Below are 22,737 nucleotides of genomic sequence, written 5' to 3' on the forward strand. Positions count from 1 at the left end.
ATGGCACCACACGCACTCTGGCACCACGCTGTGTCTTGTATTGTCTTATATATTTTATTCGATCTCAGGCAAAGGACTTCCAGAGGAGTTACCCTTCCTTGGGTGCCTCTCCGTGCACCACACAGCCCGTTTCGTTGTGCATGGCTGCAGCTTTGCTGCAGACGGACGTCAGTCTGACTCTGCTGGCTTCTACCTGAGAACCAGAAGGCACTGGAGAAAAGCATTCACCTTTGTAAAAGAATAAGTACAAAAAACCCACTACACCTGACCTACAAGGAATGTTTCAGACGGTTGCAATTAATCACATACACGTCGCTGGTTGCCCTGCTCCCTGACACATGGCCATATGTGGTGGCAGCTCCAGCAAGCACCAAGGTCAGCAAGGGGGAAAGCCCAAAGAGGGCTGCGATGTGCCACGGACCCACAGGAGAGCCACACCTTCCTTGGATCCTTAAAAGCCCGCTCCATTGAGCCCATAACCTCTTTTATATCCCCCCTTGCAAGATGGCCACCGTAGAAAAGCAACAAACAGATTAAAAACGATATTTTTTCCTTAAAACTGCTTAAAAAAAAAGAAAAGTGAAGAAAGCTCCTTCTTGCAGGGCCTTTCCAGTCAGTCCAGTAGCCTCAGCGATCTCAGCAAGGTCTGCATTTCCTGGCATTCTTCCTGAAAATCTGAAAGAAGAGCAGAACAAAGTTTATACAGATTGTTATCTTTTTCTTAATGGAATGCTGACAGGTGAAGTATGGTTGAATGGAGAGGTGCAAGGCCCTGGGGACATGCACACCCCACGTCCTTCCCAGCTGTCATGGCCCAATCAGAGCCCGAGCCCTACCCGGCAGCACTCCCATCAGTTGGTTGTTCTGGCAGAATGCAACGCCCAGCATGCTGAGGAAGTCCTTGCTGAGCTTGGTGGTCATCTGCTCCTGCAATCAGAGAGCATGAGAGCGTCATTCTGCCGGGATGGCCAACGTGAGCGATGGCACTGCCATGGCCAAGATGCTTGCTGGGGAAGCGTAAAAGCTGAGGTAATGTGGAGGAAATCTCAGAGGCAGAAATCAGGAATGGAAGGGAACAAAGTGAGAATTCACAGGAAACGAGGGGATTAAGTCATAGCATCATAGAACCACTGAGGTTGAAGAAGACCTCTACGATGATCAAGTCCATCCCTCAACCCGCCACCACTGTGCCCCCTATCAGACCATTGCTCATCCATCCCAATGGACTGGACTTCCAGCAGCAATCTTAGCACCATGACTTACGGTCAGGTCCTGGAACTGGTTCATCATCTTCTCTTTTGCCTTTTCAAACATTGCCTTCCTCACCTCCAGCTCAATGTTCTGCACCAGCGTGGCTTTGATCCGCGCGCAAGAATCCTTCCCACGTATATTAGCGGCTTCTGTTGTGCAGTGGTGGGAAATATCAAAATCACAGAACCATTCAGGTTGGAAAAGATCTCTCAGACCCCCAAGTCCAACCCCAGCCCACCCCCACTGTGCCCACTGCCCACATCCCTCAGTGCCACATCTCCACAGCTCTAGAACACGTGATCCCACCACCTCCCTGGGCAGCCGTGCCACTACATCACCACTCTTTTGAAGAATAAATTTCTCCTAAGATATAGGAGACCTTTAAAGAGGAGCTGGATTGGTAATCAGGTGTAAAACACGTGTTAAAGCCCATGAACCCTCTGCTGGTAAACTTCTACCTCTTGATCTCCCTCTTCCCAGAGCTACATGTGCCATCCTAAACATTTGCTTTACCCAACAGCAAAAGCTTCAAGCTACCTCCTTCCTCAGCCCTTCAGGCCATATCCATCATAAGATGGGACAAGGGTACCAAAAATACATGGAATTTCTGCAATAGGGTTTGACACTCAAACTGCTTGGATGATTGTGACCTGCAGAGCGCACCAGGCATGGGCACAGATTTACATTTCCTCCTTCAGAGAAATACCAAAACTCCATACCAGAGCTGGGAAAAATTGTCCATGCAAACTCACAGCCTCAAACACAAACTTATCAGGAAAACCAGTCCTACCTTCGTAACACGGCGACAGGATGGTTTGGATGGTCAACTCAAGGGATTCATAGATAGCCTTCTTTTTCAAAACAATTTCTCTTTCTAAAGCTCTCATGATGACATCTGTCTGCAGGAATTAATGCAGAGCATTTACCAGCATCTCCAGACCTTCAGTGGCCAGCAGCAGGAGCAAACAGTGAGCCTGTCTTCAGGCTGTTATTTCAATAGCATGGCCTCCAAGGCATGCATTAGAAGTCTGAATTTGCACCCTGTCCCCAGGGGCACCCTGCAGCATGGGGCTTTGTTATCAGTTCTGCAGCTTGGCATCAGATCCATCCTGATCTGCCTCACCTGGGGTTCCCATTTACTTTCCACTACCTCCAGGCAGGGCATCTGCCAAACCATAGAGTGTCATTCTGAGGTTCAACCTGATGCTGGTTGTTAGAGGGTGCTCCAGACCTCCATCCAAAGCTGCTTGCACTCTGCAGCTCTGACTTTGCCCTGTGTTGCACCCCCTGAGTCCATCAAGGATCTGCTGCCAACTCCCAGGTCTGTGCCAGCTACACAAGGATATTAAGCTTTCCCCATCTTAAACTCACCTCTTGCTCGAGAAAGTTGAGCTTGGATCCGTTCAAGTTTGTAATCCTCCCAAAGTCCTTGAATTTGTCTTTTACCTCCTTGCTGAACTCATTGATAAAGCTCTGCAGGCTGGTCCTCGTGAGCGCCTGTTTTCTGTGTATGTTAAGACCACAACAACTGTTAGATCCCAGCAAGCTTTTCCCCACCTTGTCATCCCTCCTGGGCCCTCCTTGACCAGGCACAGGAGGGTTCATGAGGCAGGGAAGCTGGGGAGCCCCGAGGAAAGGTTTGCAGAGGAGGAGAGAGGAGCATGGGCAGGGGGAAGCATGGTGAGAGTGGGTTGGAGTTGGTCTTGGTGATTTTAGAGGTCTCCTCCAGTCTGAATGGTTCCACAATTTTAAGACAAGACCGTTGTGCTTCCCAGACCAGGTTATCTGCAGACAACTTTCCAGGAAAACTCTTCTCTTTGAGTTTCCAAGAGAGTGTGGATGGCTCCCTGCTCGCTCACCGTTCTCACCTGAATATGTTTGCAAACATCACCCTAATTTCTGCATAGATGGGCTCAGCCAGGCAGTTGTTGATGTCAATGCGATTGAAGACACGGGACACGTACACCCCCTTCCTCACACACGCAGCTTTCAGGGTCCTGTGGAAGCCAGTGGATGTTTTGCCTTGCTGCAGAGGGAGAAAACCACCTGGCATGACTAGAGCCCCCAGTAGCAGTGCTGCCCCCAAGGCCAAGCTCTTCTCATGTAACTGCAGAGCTTCCTAAACTAAAACAAATAAGGCCAATACTACCTTCTGGAACTTCTACCTTCTCCACTAGCTGTAGGAGGAAGCCACTCTCAGATGGTGGGCCTCCCAGGCCTCTCCATGCCCCAGCAGGACAGCCAAGCCATCCCAGCCATCCCATCAACATCCCCATCCGGTGCACATCGAAGACTTGGCCAGTCCTGCTGGCATGTAGTCATGGAGCAACTTGGGCAGGCATCTGGCCATTGTCTTTAGGCATGGCATCTCCTTAACATGTCCGTGGTTTGTTTGTTTTTGTTTTTGTTGGTTTTTTTGTTTTTGTTTTTCCCTGGGCTGAGCTAAAGTAACACTGAACAGCAGCAAGAATATAGCTCATCTCGTACCCACAGACTTCAAAACATTTTCTGGTGATCAGTGAGCAAGAGAAACTTGGCTGATAACAGAGTCATAGAATCATTGAATCATAGAACTAAAGAATCACAGAGGCATAGACCAAAGAATCAAATAATGGCTGGAGTAGGAAGAGACCATAAAGATCATTCAGTTCCAACCCCTGCCATGGGCAGGGCAATTCCCACCAGATCAAGGTGCTCAGAGCCCATCCCATCTGCCTTTGAACACAGGATGGGGCATCAGCAACTTCTCTGGGCAACCTGTTACTGGATGTGATGGCAATGGCAGGACAGAAAAAGAAATAATCCTATTCAGCCTCAGAGAAAGGGGAAGACCTGTGCCACTCACCATGAAGAGCTTCTCAATGTTTCTCTTGTGCTTGGTTCGGGCAGACTTCACCCCGCTGATGAGAGGCAGATCCATATGGCCAAAAGTGGCCTCAGAGTTCTTCTTCAGAGCCTGGATCTTCTCTGATATGAACTTGTCAAGCTCATCCTTCCTCACAGATGGATTCTGTAAGAGCAAGATGGCACAAACCTTGTCACAGCTGTTAACTGCAAAGTCAACAGGCTTCTGGCATTGTCCTCCCTGGACACTCCTGGGTAGATTGAATGTAAACCATGAGAGCAGAGGGGAAGCTAGAACCTGTCCTCTTGCTAGCCCCATGGGAGAGGGTTGAGAAGATTAGGAAAATGACAGGGACAGCAGGCAATGGGGCTGCAGGACTGGCAAAGCTCTCCCAAGCTCTGCAGCTTTCTTGCTTTTTCACCCTCTCCAAAGGGAACCAAGTGGCTAACCAGAAAACAGCTTTGCATGCAGGCATTGGCCTTGGTGCATCTTCACAGCTGGGTGTGCTGGGCAAAAGGTGTTCTATGCTCCAGGGATGCTCCTTGTCTCCTGGCACTGCTGAATTTACCCATGCATGCAGTAAATTTCCACTTTGGGCAGCAGGGGCAGTTTTACATTTGTCTGCCAATACTGGAGCTGCTGCCTCCAGCTGCAACCAGACATACCGTGCTGAGCTGCGTGGAGTGATAAACATCCACCAGAGAGAAGACAACAAGGATTTCTTTCATGTAGTCTTGCAACTGGCTTCGCTTCATGTCCAGGTAGAGCTTCTTGATATGGGCTCTCAGCCTGAGGATTTCTGAAAGATAACAGAAATGCAACCTCTATTGATTTCCCAACACTATCAGGTATCAGAGCACAGGCAGCAGGATCACAGCAGACCCCCAGCCCACCCGATACCTGTATCCTCCTTGCTGAGGACTGTGGAGCTCCAATACTCCTGGGCACTGACAGGGAAAACCAGCTCCTGCTTCTGCAGGACCTCTGCATCACTGGGTAGATTCCCCTGAAACAAGCATGCGTGTAAAAGTGATGTGCAACATCAATCACAGAATCATTCAGGTTGGAAAAGACCTCTCCAAACTCAGCTCATCCCCACCGTACCCACTGACCACATCCCTCAGTGCCACATCCCCACTGCTCTGAAACACCTCCAGGGATGGTGACCCCACCGCATCCTTGGGCAGCTGTGCCACTGCATCACCGCTCTTTCTGAGTAGCATTGTCTAGGGTTGATGTGATCAAAGTGCAGGACCTTGCTGAACATCCTGTTGGCCTCAGCCCACCGATCCAGCTTGTCCAGATCCCTCTGTAAAGCCTTCCTACCCACAGGCAGATTGACAGTTCCTCCCAGCTTGGTGTCATCTGCAAACTTACTGACCCAACACCCTCCCAGGCAAACATCTCTGTAAGGAGAACTAATGTATTTTATGGGAAGACATATGCAGAGGCATCAGCACCGTAACTGATGATTTTGTTACCAAAATAAAGGCTGAATGATGCTTCACAGCCATGTTAAGAATGACTCTACCTTCATCTTCTCCCTTAATGTTCTGGTCTTTTTTGCTTTCAGTTCTTGTTTCTTCTCCAGAATGGCATCACGCTTGCTGACATTCCTCTATATGGCAAACAGTATCAATTGTTACAAGGAGAACATCCCCCCTGCACCAAGGCAAAGCAGCCAGCAAGTCTGGAGCAGCTCCAGTGTGCAGCCCCCCCCCCCAGCAAGAGACCAGTGCTCCCCCCATTACATCCATGGGAGACGTCAGCCATCCTCCACAGAGAGACTGTGCACTTCTGCTCTATGGAAATAGGCAGTTAGAAAAGGGATGTGGGTTTTGACCTCTGAAATCAGCCAGCAGATACTCACTGATGCCCCTGGGTGGTCCCTGGGAAATGAAAAGAAGAAAAAAAGGCTTTTAGCAGATACAGTGAGGCTGAACCCTATAGCATGTGCTGGTGTCAGCTCGCTGCAAGGTGCCAGCCCACAGCAGTATCGCTGTGCCAAAGGAGGAGGGTGGTCAGAGAGACCACAACAAAAGCATGGGGGATGTGTAGTGATGGGGGATCCTGCTATAAACCCCAGACACAGATCTGGGTACCGGTGCTTTTGAATGTGTAATGATTTTAAGAAGAAGACCTATCAGTGGGGAATGCAGCTGGACAGGCAGCAAGCAGTGGGGATGAGGCAGCCTGTCCTTCTGCAGCCCAGAATCAGGATGGAGCTGCTCCCTACCTCAAGTATTCATCCACGTTAATCTTATCCATCTTGGTGATCACCAAGGTGATATCACTGCACTTGCCGACCTGGCAAGCTTTAATTGCCTCTTGCACCATGATTTCATGTGCTTTGGCCCCAGAAACACGTTCAACTTCAGCGACGATCCAAATGGATGTGCACTGCAGGATGCTCTTGGGGGAATGAGAGGAGAAAAATCAGGCAGGACGCGTGAGCACCGAGGGCACCTCCCTCGCGTTAGAACCCCAGTGCTCCCCAACCCGCTGCATTGCCCCCAGTGCCACTCACCTCTTTCCACATCTCATCCCTCTTCTTGTTGGCATCGCCTGTCCCTGGGATGTCCACAAAGATGACACCTTCTGGCACCAGGTTAGATGGGGGGAGAGTCACTTGCACCTGCTTGATGAGGGGCCAGAGCCGCATCTGCTCGCTGTCCACCACCCCGACCCCCTCGAGGCCATCCTGGTTGCGGATGTATGGGTCCAGCTCATTGGAGAGGTCTTCTGCCTGGGACACCGTGAGCAATTCAATGTTTGAGTCCCACTAATGGTCTCAAATTGTGCCAGGGGAGGTTTAGGTTGGATCTTATGGAGAATTCCTTCATGCAGAGGGCGGTGAGTCACTGGAAGGAGCTGCCCAGGGTAGTGTTGGGGTCCCCAGCCCTGGAGGGAGCTAAGAGAAGTGTGGATGTGGCACCAAGGGACATGGTTGGGTGGTTGCTGGGGTGATGGTTGGACTTGGTGACCTTAAAGCCCTCTTCCAACCTAATGATTCTCAGATTCTCTACAGGGATAAACCTTCCAAGCAGCTTGAAAAGAGCAAACCACCAAAAGGGAAGCAGTGATATGAGAAGTGCAGTGCTCACAATGAGAAGCACTGTAACAAATAATCCATCTGGACACAAGAAGACAACATAGTGGCAAGCAAAGCCTGACTGAGGCTCCCCACAAGCAAAGCATGTGCTAGAGACCTCTTTCCCCTGCAAGTAATGGTGCTAGCAATAGTGAAAAGCTGGGGCTGCTCAAGCAGATGCAGGAGGAGGAGCCCTGGAGAGCATCCACGTGCTCACCTCTGTCTTTCGCAGAGTGATAACTCTTGAGGGAGGAATAGTGACCACAGGCTTGGTTCTCATCAGGTCTTCATAAGATTTTCCATCAGCTCCTTCCCCATAGATAGCCTTCAGCACTTTAACGGCGTGCTCCAGATCGCTGTCAGTCTCGTTCTCACCTCTGTTCTCCAGGAGTGTGACCATGTTCCTCACCTCCTCCTTCCACTCCTGCAGAGAGAAGCGTGTTATGCAGCAGCATGGTTTTCGTTGATTGGAGCAGGAGTGGCTTCAATTGTGGTCAGCAATGGGGAGCAGTGCAGGGTTTGCAAGGCCCCCTCTCTCTGCAAGCATGGCCACTGATCCATAGCCATAAATCCCCACAGTAGGTGCAAAGAGACAGAGCTGGGCTCTGCTCAGCAGTGCCCAGGGCAGCCCAGGGGTACTGTGCACAGCCTGGAGCCCAGGAGCTGCCCATCAGCAGCACTGCTGTGCTGGGTGGGTGCTGCAGCCCTGGCACAGGGAGCAGAGATCAGTGGGGGCTCCTCCTGGGAGGGTGCCCCCAGTCCCCGGCCATGGTGCTGGGCACCCTTCCACTGCAGGGCTTGGAATACAGCCTTACCTCATCTGAGAGGAGAAAAATCTTGGCTTCATAATTCTTGCTCTTGCAGACACTGACATGGACCTGGCAGGACGTGCACGTGCGGACCCCCGACACCGGGAGGAAGAAGCGTTTGCCCAGGAGGGTGTTGAGCAGCGTGCTCTTCCCCGCGCCACTGCTCCCAAAGAGCCCAATGTAGAGGGGCTCCAAGGCAGGTCTGGAGTTGAGGGTGGTGATGCGGTCCCTGGGGGAAGGGATGCACGAGGAATTCTGAGCACCACGGCAGATGCGAATATCAAAGGAGCTTTCTCCTTGCGAGATGCTATAGCCACAGTGAAAGGAGTTATTACGAAAGCACAACCCATGCTCCCCAGCATCCCTCATTTCCCTGCCCCAAACCCTGGTGAGCCCATGCAAGAATGGGGGAGCAGCTCCAGTGACCTCTCTCTGATGCATCCATAGGATGCCAGCAAGGACCTTCAACCTCCCCATGGCACAGAGCCGTCAGGGCACAACTTGCTCGGACTCTCAGGAGTGCACCCTCCTCAGGGATCCCAGCAGTGATTCTCAGTTTTCATCTTCTCCCTAGAAATTGATGTCTGCCAAAACCTCAGAGCAGAGCCAAGCCTTGGAGCTGGGCACAGTGCACCGACAAAGGAAAGCAAGGTTTGTGGGGACTCCTCAGCTGCAGACTCACCGGAGATAGGCTATGTTCCCAGGCATGTCCTTGAGCAGAAAGAGGTGGTTCAGCTTCTGGCAGGAGGTGCTCAGAATTTTTCTGGCCTTGCTCTCAATGCTCTCATCTGGAAGGGAGAGTTGGTTCACATGATCATCCCAGTGTGTAGAAACAAGGCTGTAGCCCCCCTCTGAACCTTGAACCATGGCCCTGGTGCCATGCACGTGGCTCCCTGCACTCACAGATCCTGAGTGTCTTCTGTTCATCCTGCTGGAAAGGCAGCTGCAAGCGTGGTTGCTTCGGGGGAATCACAGCTGCACTGTCCTCTTCTTCACTGAAGGGGTCTGAAAGGATAGAGGTGTGAATCTGTGCTTCCAACACTCCATGGACAGCCCAAGTGGGGATGCAAGAGCAAACCTTGTGTCAGCCCTCAGATCCCCTTGGCCAAACAGATGGCTGCTGGATGGGGTTTGTGTTGAGCACTGACAGAAAGAGCAGAAGGAGCAGAGCAGGGTTGGTGTGATAGATATGCTAGCGTTAGGTCACAAGTCTCCAATAGGATGGGATACATAGACCTGTGGAATCCCGGAGTGGTTTGGGTAACAAGAGACCTTACAGCCCCAAGCCCTGCCACAGGGACACCTTCCATAGACCAAAGCCCCATCCGTGGCCTTGGGTACCACCAGGGATGGGGCACCCACAACTTTTCCTGCCTACACCATGTGTAATGCAGGTGTCTCACCCGCAGCAGGAGCCTCTCTTGGATGGCTATTTCAGGCAGGTCGATGGCTTTACACTTCATACCGCAAAGAAAAGCAACAAAAGTGGCCCTAAGCATGTAGAAGTCCAGAGGGGGGTGAAAACCATTTGCAATATTTCTGCAGAAATGGTATCAGGAGCCTCAGTGGCACATCTTCACTTCCTGCCTGCTACCAGGTGACTCATCTCTGAGTGCAGTTTTCACTGACTCCTCCTTCTCATTTTCTACCTTTCTTTTCCTGGTGTATAGCTCCAGGTTCACAGTAAACAATGTCATAAAGCTAGTTCCTTGAAGCTCGTGTTTGTTTGGGTAAGGGCACACGTGAGCTTGGGGCAGAGCCCTTCCCTACTCCCCTGTGCTGATGGAATCACAGAATCATTCCAGTTGGAAAAGAACTCTGAGATCATTAAGTCCAGCCCTGACCCACCCACCGTGCCCACTGACCACATTTCTCAGTGCCACATCCCCACAGCTCTGGAACACCTCCAGGGACAGTGACCCCACCACCTCCCCGTGCAGCTGTGCCACTGCATCACCGCTCTTTGGGAGAAAAAATGTTTCCTGATATCCAGCCTGAACCTCCTCTTTGTCCCTGTGTCATGTGGGGAGGCTTTGGGAGGCCAATTCCTCTGCCAGGAAATGCAGATTAAAGAGAAGCTGTGGCTTCCCAGCTCCTGCTGCCTATCTAAAAGAAAGCTTTCCCTGTAGCAAACCTGCAAGCAAGTGAAAGCAGATTTGTTCCGAGCTTGTTGGGAACAGGAACAGGGACAGCATGGGACACAGTGCTCACCATCTGCCATTTCATGGGACCCCTCCATAGTCTTTCCACCACTGGGATGTGCAGCTTACAACCAACTCTGTGCTTCCAGAGCTGCCTGGGGGATAAAAAAAAAGAAAGAGGTAATTACCAATTGTGCAGCCTGTGCCACTGGTATCATGCCCTGACACGCAGCACAGCCCCAGGTGTGAACCTGGGCACAACCACATTCCTGATCGACTCACATGTCCAGAGTTTGCTCTGGGTTTCGAAGAAACTCCATGCACTTTTTTTTTTTTTTTTATGATTCTTTGGGTTAATCATCAACCCACACTCATCAGCGAAGCAGGGCTGATGCTTAGACTGCGGTGCCTGGGCCAGCTTTCCTCACAGGGCTGTTTATCACCAGGAGCATCTCCCCCTCACTTGGGCAGGCAGCACCAGCCCACTGCCCCAGCTGCACCCCAAGCATTTGCCTCCATGCTTCTTGCAGCTGAGGACACCCTGATGGGCTGCCCAGGTTTGCATTCTGAGGGCACCCATGGATGGAAACAGTCCCCCCCACTGTGGGTGGCTTCTCTCACCTGTGCTCTGCAAACACTTCCAACGTCCAGGTGTGTTCAAACAGGATGGAGGCGTCCGAAGGCTTGACTAGGAGGTCATCCAAAAGCAACCAAGAAATGGAATTTTGCAACCTTGCCTTCACCTTCCTCTTGCTCTTCTCTCAAGAATGGAGAAGCAGAAGCTGACACCCAAAGCCCTGCCCGTGCCATGCACCGCCCCTCTGGGGCTGAGCCAGTTTCCCTTGTGCCACTGTTTCCATGACTGCCCTGCTCACAGCAGTGACAACGCTCTTGAACAGTGGAGCAAGTTTTGCACTGTGCAAGTGCTGATGCAAACGAAGTCTGCTGTCAGTGCACAGCCCCATGATTGCTGGGTTTTTGTTGTTGTTGTCATTGTCTCTGCCTTTGCTTATTGCTTCTATTTCTTTACTTCTTATCATCCTAATCCAGAGATCCTCGCTCCATTGCTTGAACCAACCAATGTTCCCACATTCCATCTCCGTCCTTATCAATCAGGAGTGACCAGACTTGGTCCCCATCGCTCCCCAGCTTTCTGATTATCCCTTGTTGCCTTCAAGAAGGTCCATAATCACACACCCCTAAAGGAGCAGATACTCTTTTTCTACATCTCCTTCTCCAGCTCTCTGCTGATTACATTCCCCCTTTGAATATCCATTAGGATCTTCACTGTTTTCCTCTGGAAGCTTCAAGTCCTCTGACAGCACTTGAACAAGACCTTGGTTGTACAAACCCACCTGTGCTGTGGAGGGTCAGTTTGGATATTAGGAACGATTTCTGCTCTGAAAGAGCAGTGATGCAGTGGCACAGCTGCCCAGGGAGGTGGTGGGGTCATCATCCCCAGAGGCATCCAGGAACCATGGGAACGTGACACTAAGGGACGTGGTCAGTGGGCATAGTGGAAGTGGGTTGGGGTTGGACTTCAGGATCCTTTTCAACCTGAATAGTTCAATGATTCTAATTCTGATCCTCATGGGGAAGGTTTCTTCTATTTCTGGTTGGAGTTTGGAGCTACTGAGACACCTCTGTCCCCCTCTGAGCCCAGAGCACATTTAGTACCTGTGCCCCATGCAACCCCATCACCTCTGCTTTGCACTGGATTGTTCTGCAGAGGGAAGCACTCCCCCAGCATGTTTGAGGCTTTCACGGGAGCACAGGAAGTACACTCAGGTTTGTTTATAACATTTTTATTTTAATAGAAAAATCTGAAGCATCAAGAGCAATATAAACCTGTCTGGTAAAATCAGGATACAAAATGCATACAAAATACCTCAGAAATGCTTTGTAAGAGGAAACAAAAAACATTGGAGATGATTTCCTGTGAAGTCACAGCGTAAAGAGAACCAGCCACTACCACGAATAATAAAACCTCACCATCAGAGGCAATTCCTGCAGCTATCTAAGAGGTTTTCACTGACTGCAGGGTCTTGTGAATGAAGTTGATGCACAAGAATTCATTCTGCAAGTCTGCAAGACAAAGAAGTCTGTTAGAGTCAGATGGACATCTACCTCTGGGGAACAGGGGAGATTCCTCCATGCAAGTGCTCGAGGGAGTCAACACACACAGCTGGGATTGATTTGTCCCCATCACCAAACCTGTGTCCATAGCCATGTTTATGGATTTGGGGATTGTAGAATGCAGAGCTCTGGGGCAAGCTGGCAAGTCCTGAGGCTTTGGTTGGGATGTGGGCACCCTGTTTACTTATGGCATCTCCCTCTGACCCCCAAGGGAACCCAAGGAAAGCAGTTCATGGTGAGACTGCAGCTCTGGATGTTCACTTCACCCTGTCACCCACCCCTGTCACATCCTCAGGTAGGGGCTGTGGGACCTGCATAAAGAGCCCCCATCCCATGTACGGGGTCATACCTGGCAGCTTGCCATCCAGTTGCTCCCAGGGGCAAAAGGCAAGGCTGAGCATGTTGGAGAAGTCCTCCTCCAGCTTCTTGGTGATCTGCTCCTGCAGCCATCACATTGCCAAGCACATCAGCAGGGGAGAGAAGTAGAGCTCCTCATCCCCCCAGTGTACCCAGTCACCTCCCAGCAGGGGAAGCACAGGAGCAGCCACCACCTGTCTTTTCCTGGCCTGATCCCTGGTGCTGGTGCATGAGAAAGAGAGGGTGGTTTGCAGCACAAGCCAACAGCTCAGAATGGAGCACGGCTGTTCTGATAGGGCTCAATCTTTCCAGAGATTAAATCTTTCCAGAGCAGAACCTCTTTAGGTAAAGCAAAAATGCATCATGCTGAGCATGCTGAATGGTGAAGAGCAGTTCAACAAGGGCAACTGTAGAGTCCTACATGTGGGGAGGAATAACTGAACACATCAGTATGTGTTAGGTGCTGAGCTGATGGAAAGGAAGTCTGTGGAGAAGGACCTGGGTGTCCTGGTGGACAACAGGCTGACCAACAATTAACCAACAGTTGACCAATGGTTGAACATGAGCCAGCAGTGTGTCCTGATGGCCGAGAAAATCAATGGGACCCTGGGATGCATTGCACAGAGCATGGCCAACAGGGAGAGGGAGGTGATCATTCTCCCTGCTCTGCCCTGGTGAGGCCACCTCTGGAGCACTGTGCCCAGTGCTAGACACACCAGTTCAAAGGGTGACAGGGAACTGATGGATAGAGCCCCAGCAGAGGTCTGTAGAGATGGTGGGGGCCTGGAACACCTCCTGATGGGGAAACTTTGAGAGCCCTGAGGGTGCTCAGCCTGGGGAAAAGAAGGGGAGAGGGAATCTGATCAGTGCTGATCAGTATATGAAAGGTGGGGATCAGGAGAATGGGGGTCTTTCTCAGTGATGCCCAGTGGCAAGGAGCAATGGGCACAAACTGGAAACCAGGGAGTTCCATACAAACATGAGGTGTAACTTCTTTACTGTGAGGGTTATGGAGTACTGGAACAGGCTGCCCAGAGATGGGGTGGTTTCCTGTTCTGGAGATATTCAAAGCCCAGCTGGACACTTTCCTCTGTAACCTACTACAGGGAGCCTGCTTTGGCAGGGGCTTGGGTTGGGAGATCTCCAGAGGTCCCTTCCAACCCCTATGGTTCTGTGATTCTGTGACTGTGACTACAGTCTAAGAGTGCAGGATGTGAGCAGAACCATCACCAAGAACCACGAGTGAGCCGACGTCTCACATGGAAATACTCTCCTGTTATCACAAATGTTCACAAGATCCCTTTTGGGGACGTTGTCCTCTACCTGCAAAGCGCTGCCCACAACTGTGAAGAGGTCCCCAAGGAACACGAAGCCACACAACTCACCTTCAGGTCCCGCAGATGCTCTCTCATGCTGTTCTCAGCTCTCTCGAACATCCCGCTTTCCACCGCTCTCATGATACCATTGCTAAGGACAGTTTGCATCTTCTGGTAGGCTTGTAGTCCTCTCACTGCAGTGGCCTCTGTGGCAAAAGGGTCACTGTCACATTGGGGTCCAGCCCAAGGGAGCAGGGACAGCGTTATGGTTTGGGAAAGGGACAAGGTCACGGCTGTAGTCTTCTAAAGAAGGTGGCCCAGCTTCCTCTGCTCATGCCAGGGACCTGCATTCACCCAGCTGGATTTTAACATTTTTGTTTCCTAAGTATGCCACCTACTGATAGGAAAGGAAGGAAGAAAGATTCAGGAGCTTATTTGTTTTGCTTCCCTTCAGAGACATGAATAGGAATGAATTGGTGCTAGAAAACATCTGTAGTTTACAAAAATTAAATTAGAATAAGTCAGGCAGGGAAATTTCCATATTTGAGCTTTGGACTTCAGAAATCTCTGTGAGTTGATGACCACCTAACAGATGATCCTTTTCCCTGTGGATTTTTTCCCAGTCTTTCTATAGGCAGGTTGTAAACCTGCACAACTTCTGCTCAGCTCTTATTGGGGTTATTCTGTTAAAATCGAAAGAACATTCAGGACAAAGGTGATGGTCAAACCTTCGTAGCAGAGCATCAGGTCATTCTGAATGGATACTACAAGGGATTGGTAGATCTTTGCTTTCTTCTGGAGGATGAATTTCTCAGCCTCACCGACAATGAAGTCTGTCTGCAAGAATAAGTTCATAATGCTTGCCCACCAGCACGACAGTCATACAATCATAGAATCATTCAGGTTGGAAAAGACTTCTAAGAACACCAACCCCAGCCCACCCCCACCGTGCTCACTGCCCACATCCCTCAGTGCCACATCCTCACAGTTCTGAAACACCTCCAGGGACAGTGACCCCAGCACTCCCTGGGCAGCTGTGCCTCTGCATCACTGCTCTTTTGCAGAAGACCTAAGCTAACAACTTCATATTAATTACCCCTTAACGATGACCTAAATTGGAGTGTGGTGTTTAACAAACGACCAGTGGGCATCACTTTTCCACTGCTCTGAGTTAATATGAAGATGTCCAACTGGAAGTTTTATTCCAGGACTCAAGAAAGAGTGCAAGAACTCCTAACTATGCTGAAGATCATGCTTGCTGAAGACCAGGTGTGTCTTCTCCAGAAGCTCCAAATAGAGCAAGTTATCTGCACAGATCTTACATAAGCAGTGCTTTTTCTCTTTCCATCTCCTCTTGCTCCCCTTGTAAGGCAAGTGTACCTCCTGCTTGAGGAATGCCAGCTTGTGCTCACTGTCGGCCATCAGTTTGATCTGGGCTTCCTGTAGTTTCTGCTGCACAGCCTCTTTGAAAGCATCAAGGCAGGTTTTCAGTGTGGAGCAGGTGCCCATCTGGATCCTGTCAGGGTAGGAAATTTATCAGAAAGGACAATGGCGATGTCACTGTACTGCCCACGGCCTCCCCACTCCCAGGATTCTATGATTCTATTCTATGAAGCACTGGCACAGGTTGTCCAGAGAGGTGGTGGATATCCCTGCAGATAGCCAAGGTCAGGCTGGAAGGGGCTCTGAGTAAGTGCCCCTGTCCAGTGCAAGGGAGTTGGATCATTTGGCCTTTAAGGATCCCTTACAGCTCAAACGATTCTATGAAAACTGGGGGGGAATACAGGCAGGTTCTCACCTGAACACCTTCCCAAAATTCATGTCGATCTTTTCGTAGATGGGTTGTGCCAAGGAGCTGTTGATGTCTATCCGGTAGAAGGTGCGGGAGGCATAGACCCCCTTCTTCAGGCACACAGCCCTCAGGGTCCGGTGGAAACCTTGGTACCCGTGGTTGCGCTGCAGAGCAGAAAGCACCGGGATGAGGCACAGCCTGGCCATGGTTGGAAGGGACCCAAAAGGACCATCAAGTCCAGCTCCTGGCTCCACATAGGACCATCTGAAGAGCATACATCTGAGAGCAGTGTCTCTTTGGCACTGGGGACCTGCCCACCGCCCTCTGGGGCAGAGCCTTTCCCTAATGCCCACCTGACCCTCCCCTGATGCAGCTCCATGCTGTTTTCTCAAGCCCTGACACTGTCACCACAAAGCAGAGAACTGCTTTATACCCACACTGAGGATACTGCGGATAGCTGTCTTATATGACTTCTTTGCTTCCTCTACACCTTCCCTGAGTGGCTGCTCGATGGGCAGGAAGCACTCCTTAATATCTTTCTCCAAGTCGGCGATCTTCTGCACAATGATATCTCTCAAGTGATTTCTTTTTGCAAGCTGGTACTGAAATCAATGGACAACAGAAGGGAATAACAATAATAATATCACAACAGAGCCATAAAAACCCCCACCACAGCCCCAGTTGCCTCCATGCCTTCCCCTTTAGCTGTTCCCTATAGCTGCTCTGGGCAAACCTGAGCATGTTTGTTGGCCCGGAGATTCCAGATGAGAGAGAAAATGGTGATAGCCTCCATGGTGTGATCCATTAGCACATTCCTCTTCTGCTCGATGTAAAACCTGCGGACATACTCCCTCAGCTTCGGGATCTCTGCAAGAGGGTGAGAGATTGGGTGAGCATAGAGGACAGCCCTGCATTGCATCCCTGCATGCTACCTGCAGCCAGAAAACCCAACCATCACCTGTTTCCTCCTTGCTGAGTGCCTCCTTCTGCCAGTACTCACGGGCGCTGACTGTGTACACGAGGTCAGCCTTGTGCACCACTTCCAAATCACTCGGAAGCTTTTCCTGGAAGACACGAAGACTGCAAGCTCACCTCTGCAGAGCAATGGGATCTGGGTTCTTCTTTTTCGTGAGGGAAATGCTGGATCAGAGGACATCCCCGCCACCAAATCCCATGCGTTTCTCTCATGGATAGTGGAGAATTAAACTGGAGATGACCAGGAAGACCAAATGGACCCAAGTACAGAGCAAAAAAAAAAGTAAGCAGAGGCTGCTAGATAGTGACCAGACATCATGAAAAATGTTTGTTAATACACTCCCAGAAGAATAGTGTCATACAGACATAGGCCAACCCCCCCAGGTTCTCCAAGGAACATTACCTCAAGCTTTTTCTTTATCATTCGGCTCTTCTCCTGTTTCACAGCTTCATTCCTTTCCAGGATAGCATCGTGTTTATTTATCTACATTGGGAGAAGGAACAGGAATTATTTCTGACATTTCCTGATAATGCTTTAGGGATCTTGAAATTCTAAGGCCAAATGGGACCATTCAGGACAATTTCTCCTTAATGAAGGACTCTCTTAACAAAGAACTGCACAGAGCTCCTGGTTTCTGTACCAAGCCCACCAGTTCTGCTCAAGTCATACTGATTCATAAGGGAATTTCTCCAGTTTCCTTAAATGGACTCACCATCTGAGGAGGTGTTCCAGAACCGTGGAGATGTGGCACTTGGGAACATGGTCAGAGGGGATGATGGTGGGCTGGGGTTGGTCTTGGTGATTTTGGAGGTCTTTTGCAACCTTTATGATTTTATCATTCTATGAGTGGGCATGGTGGTAATAGGTTGATTGTTGGATTTGGTGATCTTAGCGGCTTTGGTTGGTTTTTTTTTCCAACCTTAATGACTCTATGATTCTATGAAAGGGATGAAGAAATGTAAGGCTGAAAAATACTCACATCTTTTTTCTTCTTTTCCCTGAAAAGATAAAAACAAGGCAGAAATAATGCATTTGAATGATTTTAGCAGTCCCCAGCTCCTGCAAGGAGAAGGGACACCCAGCATCACCCACCCTGCTTGTTTCATTACCATTTGTATTCGTCTAGATTCAAGTCATCGGACTTGGTGGCCACCAAGGAAATGTCTCTGCACATCCCACACTGGAAAGCCTTCATGCCCTCTCTCAGCAGCATCTCATGGATTTTTTCTCCCAGGATCCTCTGGAAAGAGTTGACCACCCAAATGACAGAGCACTTGTTGATGTTCTGCAAGGGGCAGGAAGGGGAGAGTCAAAAATAAAGGATGGGATATATACAAGAGATGCTGAGCACTTTTCATTCCCATTATCATCACTTTTCATTCTCATTATATGCCACACCAGAATGCTATCCTGCACCTTCTGATAAGGTATGTCTTCCCAACAGCCCCATGGAGGCTCCCAGACCTCTCATTCACCAATCCTTAGGGAACAGAAGCATGCCACATGCAGAGAAGCAAGTATTCCCACACTCCTCATGGGATGGCTCACACTCACCTCTTTCCACATCTCATCCCTTTTGCTGTTGAAATCACCTGTCCCTGGAATATCCACGAACACAACACCTTCTGGAATCACTTGTGAATATGGGAGAGTCACTTCTACATTTTTGATCAGGGGCCAGAGCTGCATTTTTCTGTCTTCTTCTCCCATTTCTCCTCTTGAACTGGTCGGACTCCGGATATATGGGCACATTTTGTCCGAAAGTTCTTCTGCCTGGGCAAGTGAATAAAGCAGTGACCCCCTTAGCAAAGAACTTCAGAGACACCAGAACCCCACCAGGGTTGGATGAGGTTTGGGCATCCCATGGTCTATGGGAGGTGCCTGTGCCCATGGGTTGGAAGTGGATGGGCTTTAAGTTCCCCTTCAACCCAAATCATCATGCAGTTCTGGGATTCTATGAAATACACGGGCTACTCACTGTTGTTTCCCTGAAAGTGATACATCTTGAAGGGGGAATGGACACCATGGGTTTCATCCTGCACAGCTCTTCATAACTCTTAGTTTCAGCTTCTTTCCCATAGATAGCAGAGATCTTCAAAGCAGCCTCACTTCTTTCACTGTTGTCCTCGCTGTCTTCATTTGGGTCCACAAGTGCTACCAGACCCTTCAGCTCATCCTTCCACTCCTGTCAGGACACATAAAACATACAGAAGTTATGGCTTGGATGCCTGGAAAAAATTCCATCGCTTCCTCCCTCCTGGCACTCCTAAACCAGCAGGAACCAGCACCAGTGCCCATCATTCCCTTGGGAACACGTTGACCACTGGGACACATCCTCCCCAACTCACATTCTTCCAACAAGTTGTGCTTCCCACTGGAGAAGCCAGCTAAGCCTCTTTGCCCTCTCCTCTGAGAGCAAACATTGAATCACAGAATCATTTGAGTTGGAAGGGACCTTTAAAGGCCATCCGGTCCAACTCCCCAAATGAACAGGGACACCTACAGCTCCATCAGGTGCTCAGAGCTCCACCCAGCCCAATCTTGAGTGCCTCCATGGAGACATTCAAGAAACACAGAGCTATGATCCATGCCTCATCTGTGAGCAGGTGAATTTTGGCCTCATGCTGTTTACTGCGGCTTGTATTGATCTGCACCACACAGGATGTGCAGGCACTGCTCCCCGACACTGGCAAGAAGAAATTTTTGTCTATGATGGCATTCAGCAGTGTGCTTTTCCCTGCCCCAGTGCTGCCAAAGAGACCGATGTAAATGGGGTCCATCAGAATGTCAGGCTTCAAGCTCGTGAGACGGTTCCTGGGAACAGAGAGGGAGCAGAAGGAAAACTTCATAGAATCATGGAAGCACAGCGTGGTTGAGTTGGAAAGGACCTCAAAGCCCTCCCCACCCCAGTCCATGCCGTGGGCTGGCTGCCCCACACTAGCCCAGGATGCACAGGGCTCATCCATGGCCTTGGACACCTCCAGAGATGGGGCACCCACAGCTCTCTGGGCAGCAGTACCAGAGCCTCCCCACCCTAATTAACATTCAAACGAGTTCAATAGGTTTGTGCTTTTCAAAGGGTGGCATGTTGGACATCAGTGTGTTGGGACTGGACTTTGGGCATCTTGGAGGTCTTTTCCAATCTGAATGGTTCTATGAGGCAAAAGCTCCAGGCAGCCCCTTTTCACACAAGAATCAGAAGATGCCCTTTAAGGAAAAAAACCATCTGTCAACTCACCTGAGATACAGGATCCCCTCTCTTGCCACAGGCTGGCTGAGTATTGGAAGGAATTCTGACAGCTTCTGGGAGGACTTCTCCAGGATGGACTTTAGTTCACTTTGCATTTTTTTACCTGCAGGGAAGACATCGAGGTCAGGGCCACAGAGAGGCATGCTCCAAGCCCAGGGTCAGTAGGCACTGTGCCTCCTCCTTACTCACAGTACTTGAGAGACTCTTGCTCCACATCCTCAAGAGTTTGCTCTCTCTTGCACTTTTTCTTGGGTGTCTCTCCCAGTGAATCATCATTGCCACCTTGTCAGAGGAAAGGGGATTCCTAGTTAGTGCATCTGTTCTCAAGTTCTTGCTAGAGGGTTTGTGCACTGAAGATTATAGAATCATAGAATGGCCTGGGTTGAAAAAGACCTCAGAGATCATCTACTTCCAATCCCCTGCCATGGGCAAGGTCACCAACCACCACACCAGGTTGCCCAGAGCCACATCCTTGAATGCCTCCAGGGATGGGGCATCCACAACCTCTCTGGGCAACCTGTTCCAGTGTGTCACCATCCTCTGAGTGAAAAACTTCCTCCTAATATCTAACCTGAATCTCTCCTGTCTTTGTTTAAAACCATTCCCCCTTGTCCTAAGATCACTCCTGGCAGCACTGGGGGAGCATCCCTTTAAAGCTCGTGAGACTGAACTACAAAATCCCAGAGTGGTTTGGGTTGGAAGGGCTCTTAAAGCCCACCCAGCCCCAGTCCCTGCCATGGGGACACCTCCCGTAGACCAAAGCCCCATCCATGGCTTTGGGCACCTCCAGGGATGAGGCACACACAGCTCTCTGGGCAACAGTGCCAGGGCCTCACCTCATTGTGAAGAATTTCCTCCTAAATTTGAAGCCATTGCACTTTGTTCTATCACCACACTTCCTGACAAAGAGTCCCTCCCAGCTCTCCTATAGCCCCCTTTGGGTACTGGGAGGCCACAGTGATGTCCCACCTCAGGGTGGTCAGAGAAGATGCTGAGAGTGGATCTAGGCCTCTAGATCGGGTGCACCTCAGAGGAGGCAGCATTTAAGGGCATGGTCATTGGGCATGGCGGGGATGGGTTGAGGTTGGACTTGGTGTTCTTGGAGGTCTTTCCATAATTACGTAATTCCATAATTACAGGTTCAGTGATGCTCACGGTGACAGAGGACACAGCATGATATCCCCTTGAACTCACCACTTGGTCTGGAACTTCCTTCTGCCATTGTAAAGGAGTAATGTCAAACTCAGCTAAGTAGTGAGGTGCTGTCCCTTAGTGGAACCAGATGTCAGCAGTTCAGATGTCAGAAGGTGGTGGCCCCAGGACAGAGATGGAAGCACTGCAAGAGCCTCCTGGGGGAGAGAAGAGCACAGTCACCTCCTCCATTGTTGTGATTTGAGAACGTCACCACTGCCTCCTTGGGGGTCACAGCAGGACTTCTACAAGGTTTCCCACTCCTGCCTTCTTCACAACACACCGTGGCTTAACCTTAAGGTGTCTTTAGGAACAGGGGGATGCAATTAACTCGAGGGTGACAGAAGACAGAGACCTGCCAGCGACACTGCAGGTGACAAGACTGCCTTAGGACCAGGTGTAGAAGGTAGAAGAATTCGCAGAGAAAACACAGAACAGCATCTGCCCCTTGTACCACCAAATCAGAGAGGCCTTTTGCGACACACAAAGTGAAAAGGTTGAGCTGATAGTTAGGTTAATATGCTTTTTCAAGAATTCAGAGAGTTTTTTGGAGCTGAATCAGATCAGAGCTTCTACAGGGAAACCAAGTCCAACAATTTGCAACTGAGGCACAGAAAGACCGAGATCATCTCCCCAGCATTGCAATAAATAGATACAGAAGAAATTAAACAGGTGAAAAGCTGAGAGCACATTATTCAGACAGCGAAAGAAATCTGCTACAAAAGCAATTTAAATACACACAAGGACATACAACCTTTTATCTTCAGATTTGAAGGCTTTCCGGTAACTCCTCTTTTGCAGCAGAAACGAAACCTGGTAGGACTCCTCCTCCTGGAAGGAGGCCAACCCCCAGGTAAATCCTCACCTGCTTCCTGCTTGCACTCTTCAACAATCTTCTAAATCACAACACATCTATCTTCAGGTTGAGTTTTCAGGAGACTCGTACACCTGAGAGCAGCTCAAGGTGTGGGGCTTCAAGGGCCGGTCCTCAGGTGAGGCTCCAGCAGGCAGGAACTTGGGGGAATTCTCAGAAACACCATGTGCTGGAGTCATCCAGCCTTTTTTTTTTTTTGCCCAAGATGCCACGCTGCTTCCGGCCTCTCCCTGTTCCTTGACTCAACCCACTGGGACACTCCAGGGCACTTCCACCATGACTCAGTCTTTTCCATTGGCCACTGCACTTTGGGCTGGGAGTAAGCTGAGAAGTTGGACACAAACTGCACGTGCTTCAATTTGGACACATTTTTAACCATCTGAGGTTGAGGGAAGCTGAAACAAGCAAGATGCAGAGGACAAGGTCCACCCTATGTCAGCTGATGGCCCCAAAAGCCGAAGCTAAGCTGACCTTCAAACAGTAGAATATCCTGAGATGGAAGGAATTCGTAAGGATCACTGAGCCCAGTTTCAATCCTTGCAAACATTTTCTACATGATCCCACAGGGCACTAAATGCATTTTTGTTCATCTGCCCATCTGTCCTGGTCAGAAGGGGAATCCTCCAGCTCCTCTCTACATCCACTTCCCCATCTTATGGTAATGCAAGTGGGGTTCAGGCCAGTGCCTTTTGGGTTGCTCCAGTGGGG

General features: G+C 50.1%; 3 protein-coding genes across 4 annotated transcripts in view; all 3 read right to left on the reverse strand.

Annotated features, from left to right (window-relative positions):
• Positions 1 to 22,737, reverse strand: part of CLU (clusterin) — a 212,328-nt gene that overhangs the window by 69,985 nt on the left and 119,606 nt on the right.
• LOC136044978 (nuclear GTPase SLIP-GC-like) lies at positions 554 to 10,892 on the reverse strand. Of its 2 annotated transcripts, XM_065730562.1 has the most exons (19): positions 10,759 to 10,892; positions 10,208 to 10,288; positions 8,900 to 9,001; positions 8,679 to 8,784; positions 8,003 to 8,225; positions 7,405 to 7,611; positions 6,624 to 6,842; positions 6,333 to 6,508; positions 5,967 to 5,985; positions 5,628 to 5,714; positions 4,997 to 5,102; positions 4,762 to 4,895; positions 4,097 to 4,261; positions 3,120 to 3,277; positions 2,623 to 2,755; positions 2,042 to 2,150; positions 1,264 to 1,400; positions 837 to 927; positions 554 to 675 (listed from the first exon to the last, which is right to left on the reverse strand). In XM_065730562.1, the coding sequence occupies exons 2-19, from the start codon at positions 10,233 to 10,235 to the stop codon at positions 614 to 616; spliced, it is 2,262 nt and encodes a 753-aa protein (XP_065586634.1). In that variant the 5' UTR covers positions 10,236 to 10,288; positions 10,759 to 10,892; the 3' UTR covers positions 554 to 613. The 2 variants fall into 2 exon arrangements, with proteins under 2 accessions (XP_065586634.1, XP_065586635.1); XM_065730563.1 differs by lacking the exons at positions 554 to 675; positions 837 to 927; positions 1,264 to 1,400 and adding an exon at positions 1,554 to 1,901.
• On the reverse strand, positions 12,011 to 21,224 carry LOC136044998 (nuclear GTPase SLIP-GC-like). The gene is made up of 18 exons (XM_065730602.1): positions 21,159 to 21,224; positions 20,154 to 20,246; positions 19,953 to 20,067; positions 19,306 to 19,528; positions 18,693 to 18,899; positions 18,269 to 18,487; positions 17,824 to 17,999; positions 17,694 to 17,712; positions 17,117 to 17,197; positions 16,697 to 16,802; positions 16,472 to 16,605; positions 16,176 to 16,340; positions 15,745 to 15,902; positions 15,327 to 15,462; positions 14,675 to 14,783; positions 14,016 to 14,152; positions 12,623 to 12,713; positions 12,011 to 12,222 (listed from the first exon to the last, which is right to left on the reverse strand). Exons 1-18 carry the CDS (start codon positions 21,184 to 21,186, stop codon positions 12,155 to 12,157), a joined length of 2,265 nt encoding a protein of 754 aa, XP_065586674.1. The 5' UTR covers positions 21,187 to 21,224; the 3' UTR covers positions 12,011 to 12,154.

This window comes from Cyrtonyx montezumae, unplaced genomic scaffold, assembly GCF_038088225.1.
Source record: "Cyrtonyx montezumae isolate F1298 unplaced genomic scaffold, pur_monq_1.0 scaffold_13, whole genome shotgun sequence".
NCBI classification, from domain to species: Eukaryota; Metazoa; Chordata; class Aves; order Galliformes; family Odontophoridae; genus Cyrtonyx; species Cyrtonyx montezumae.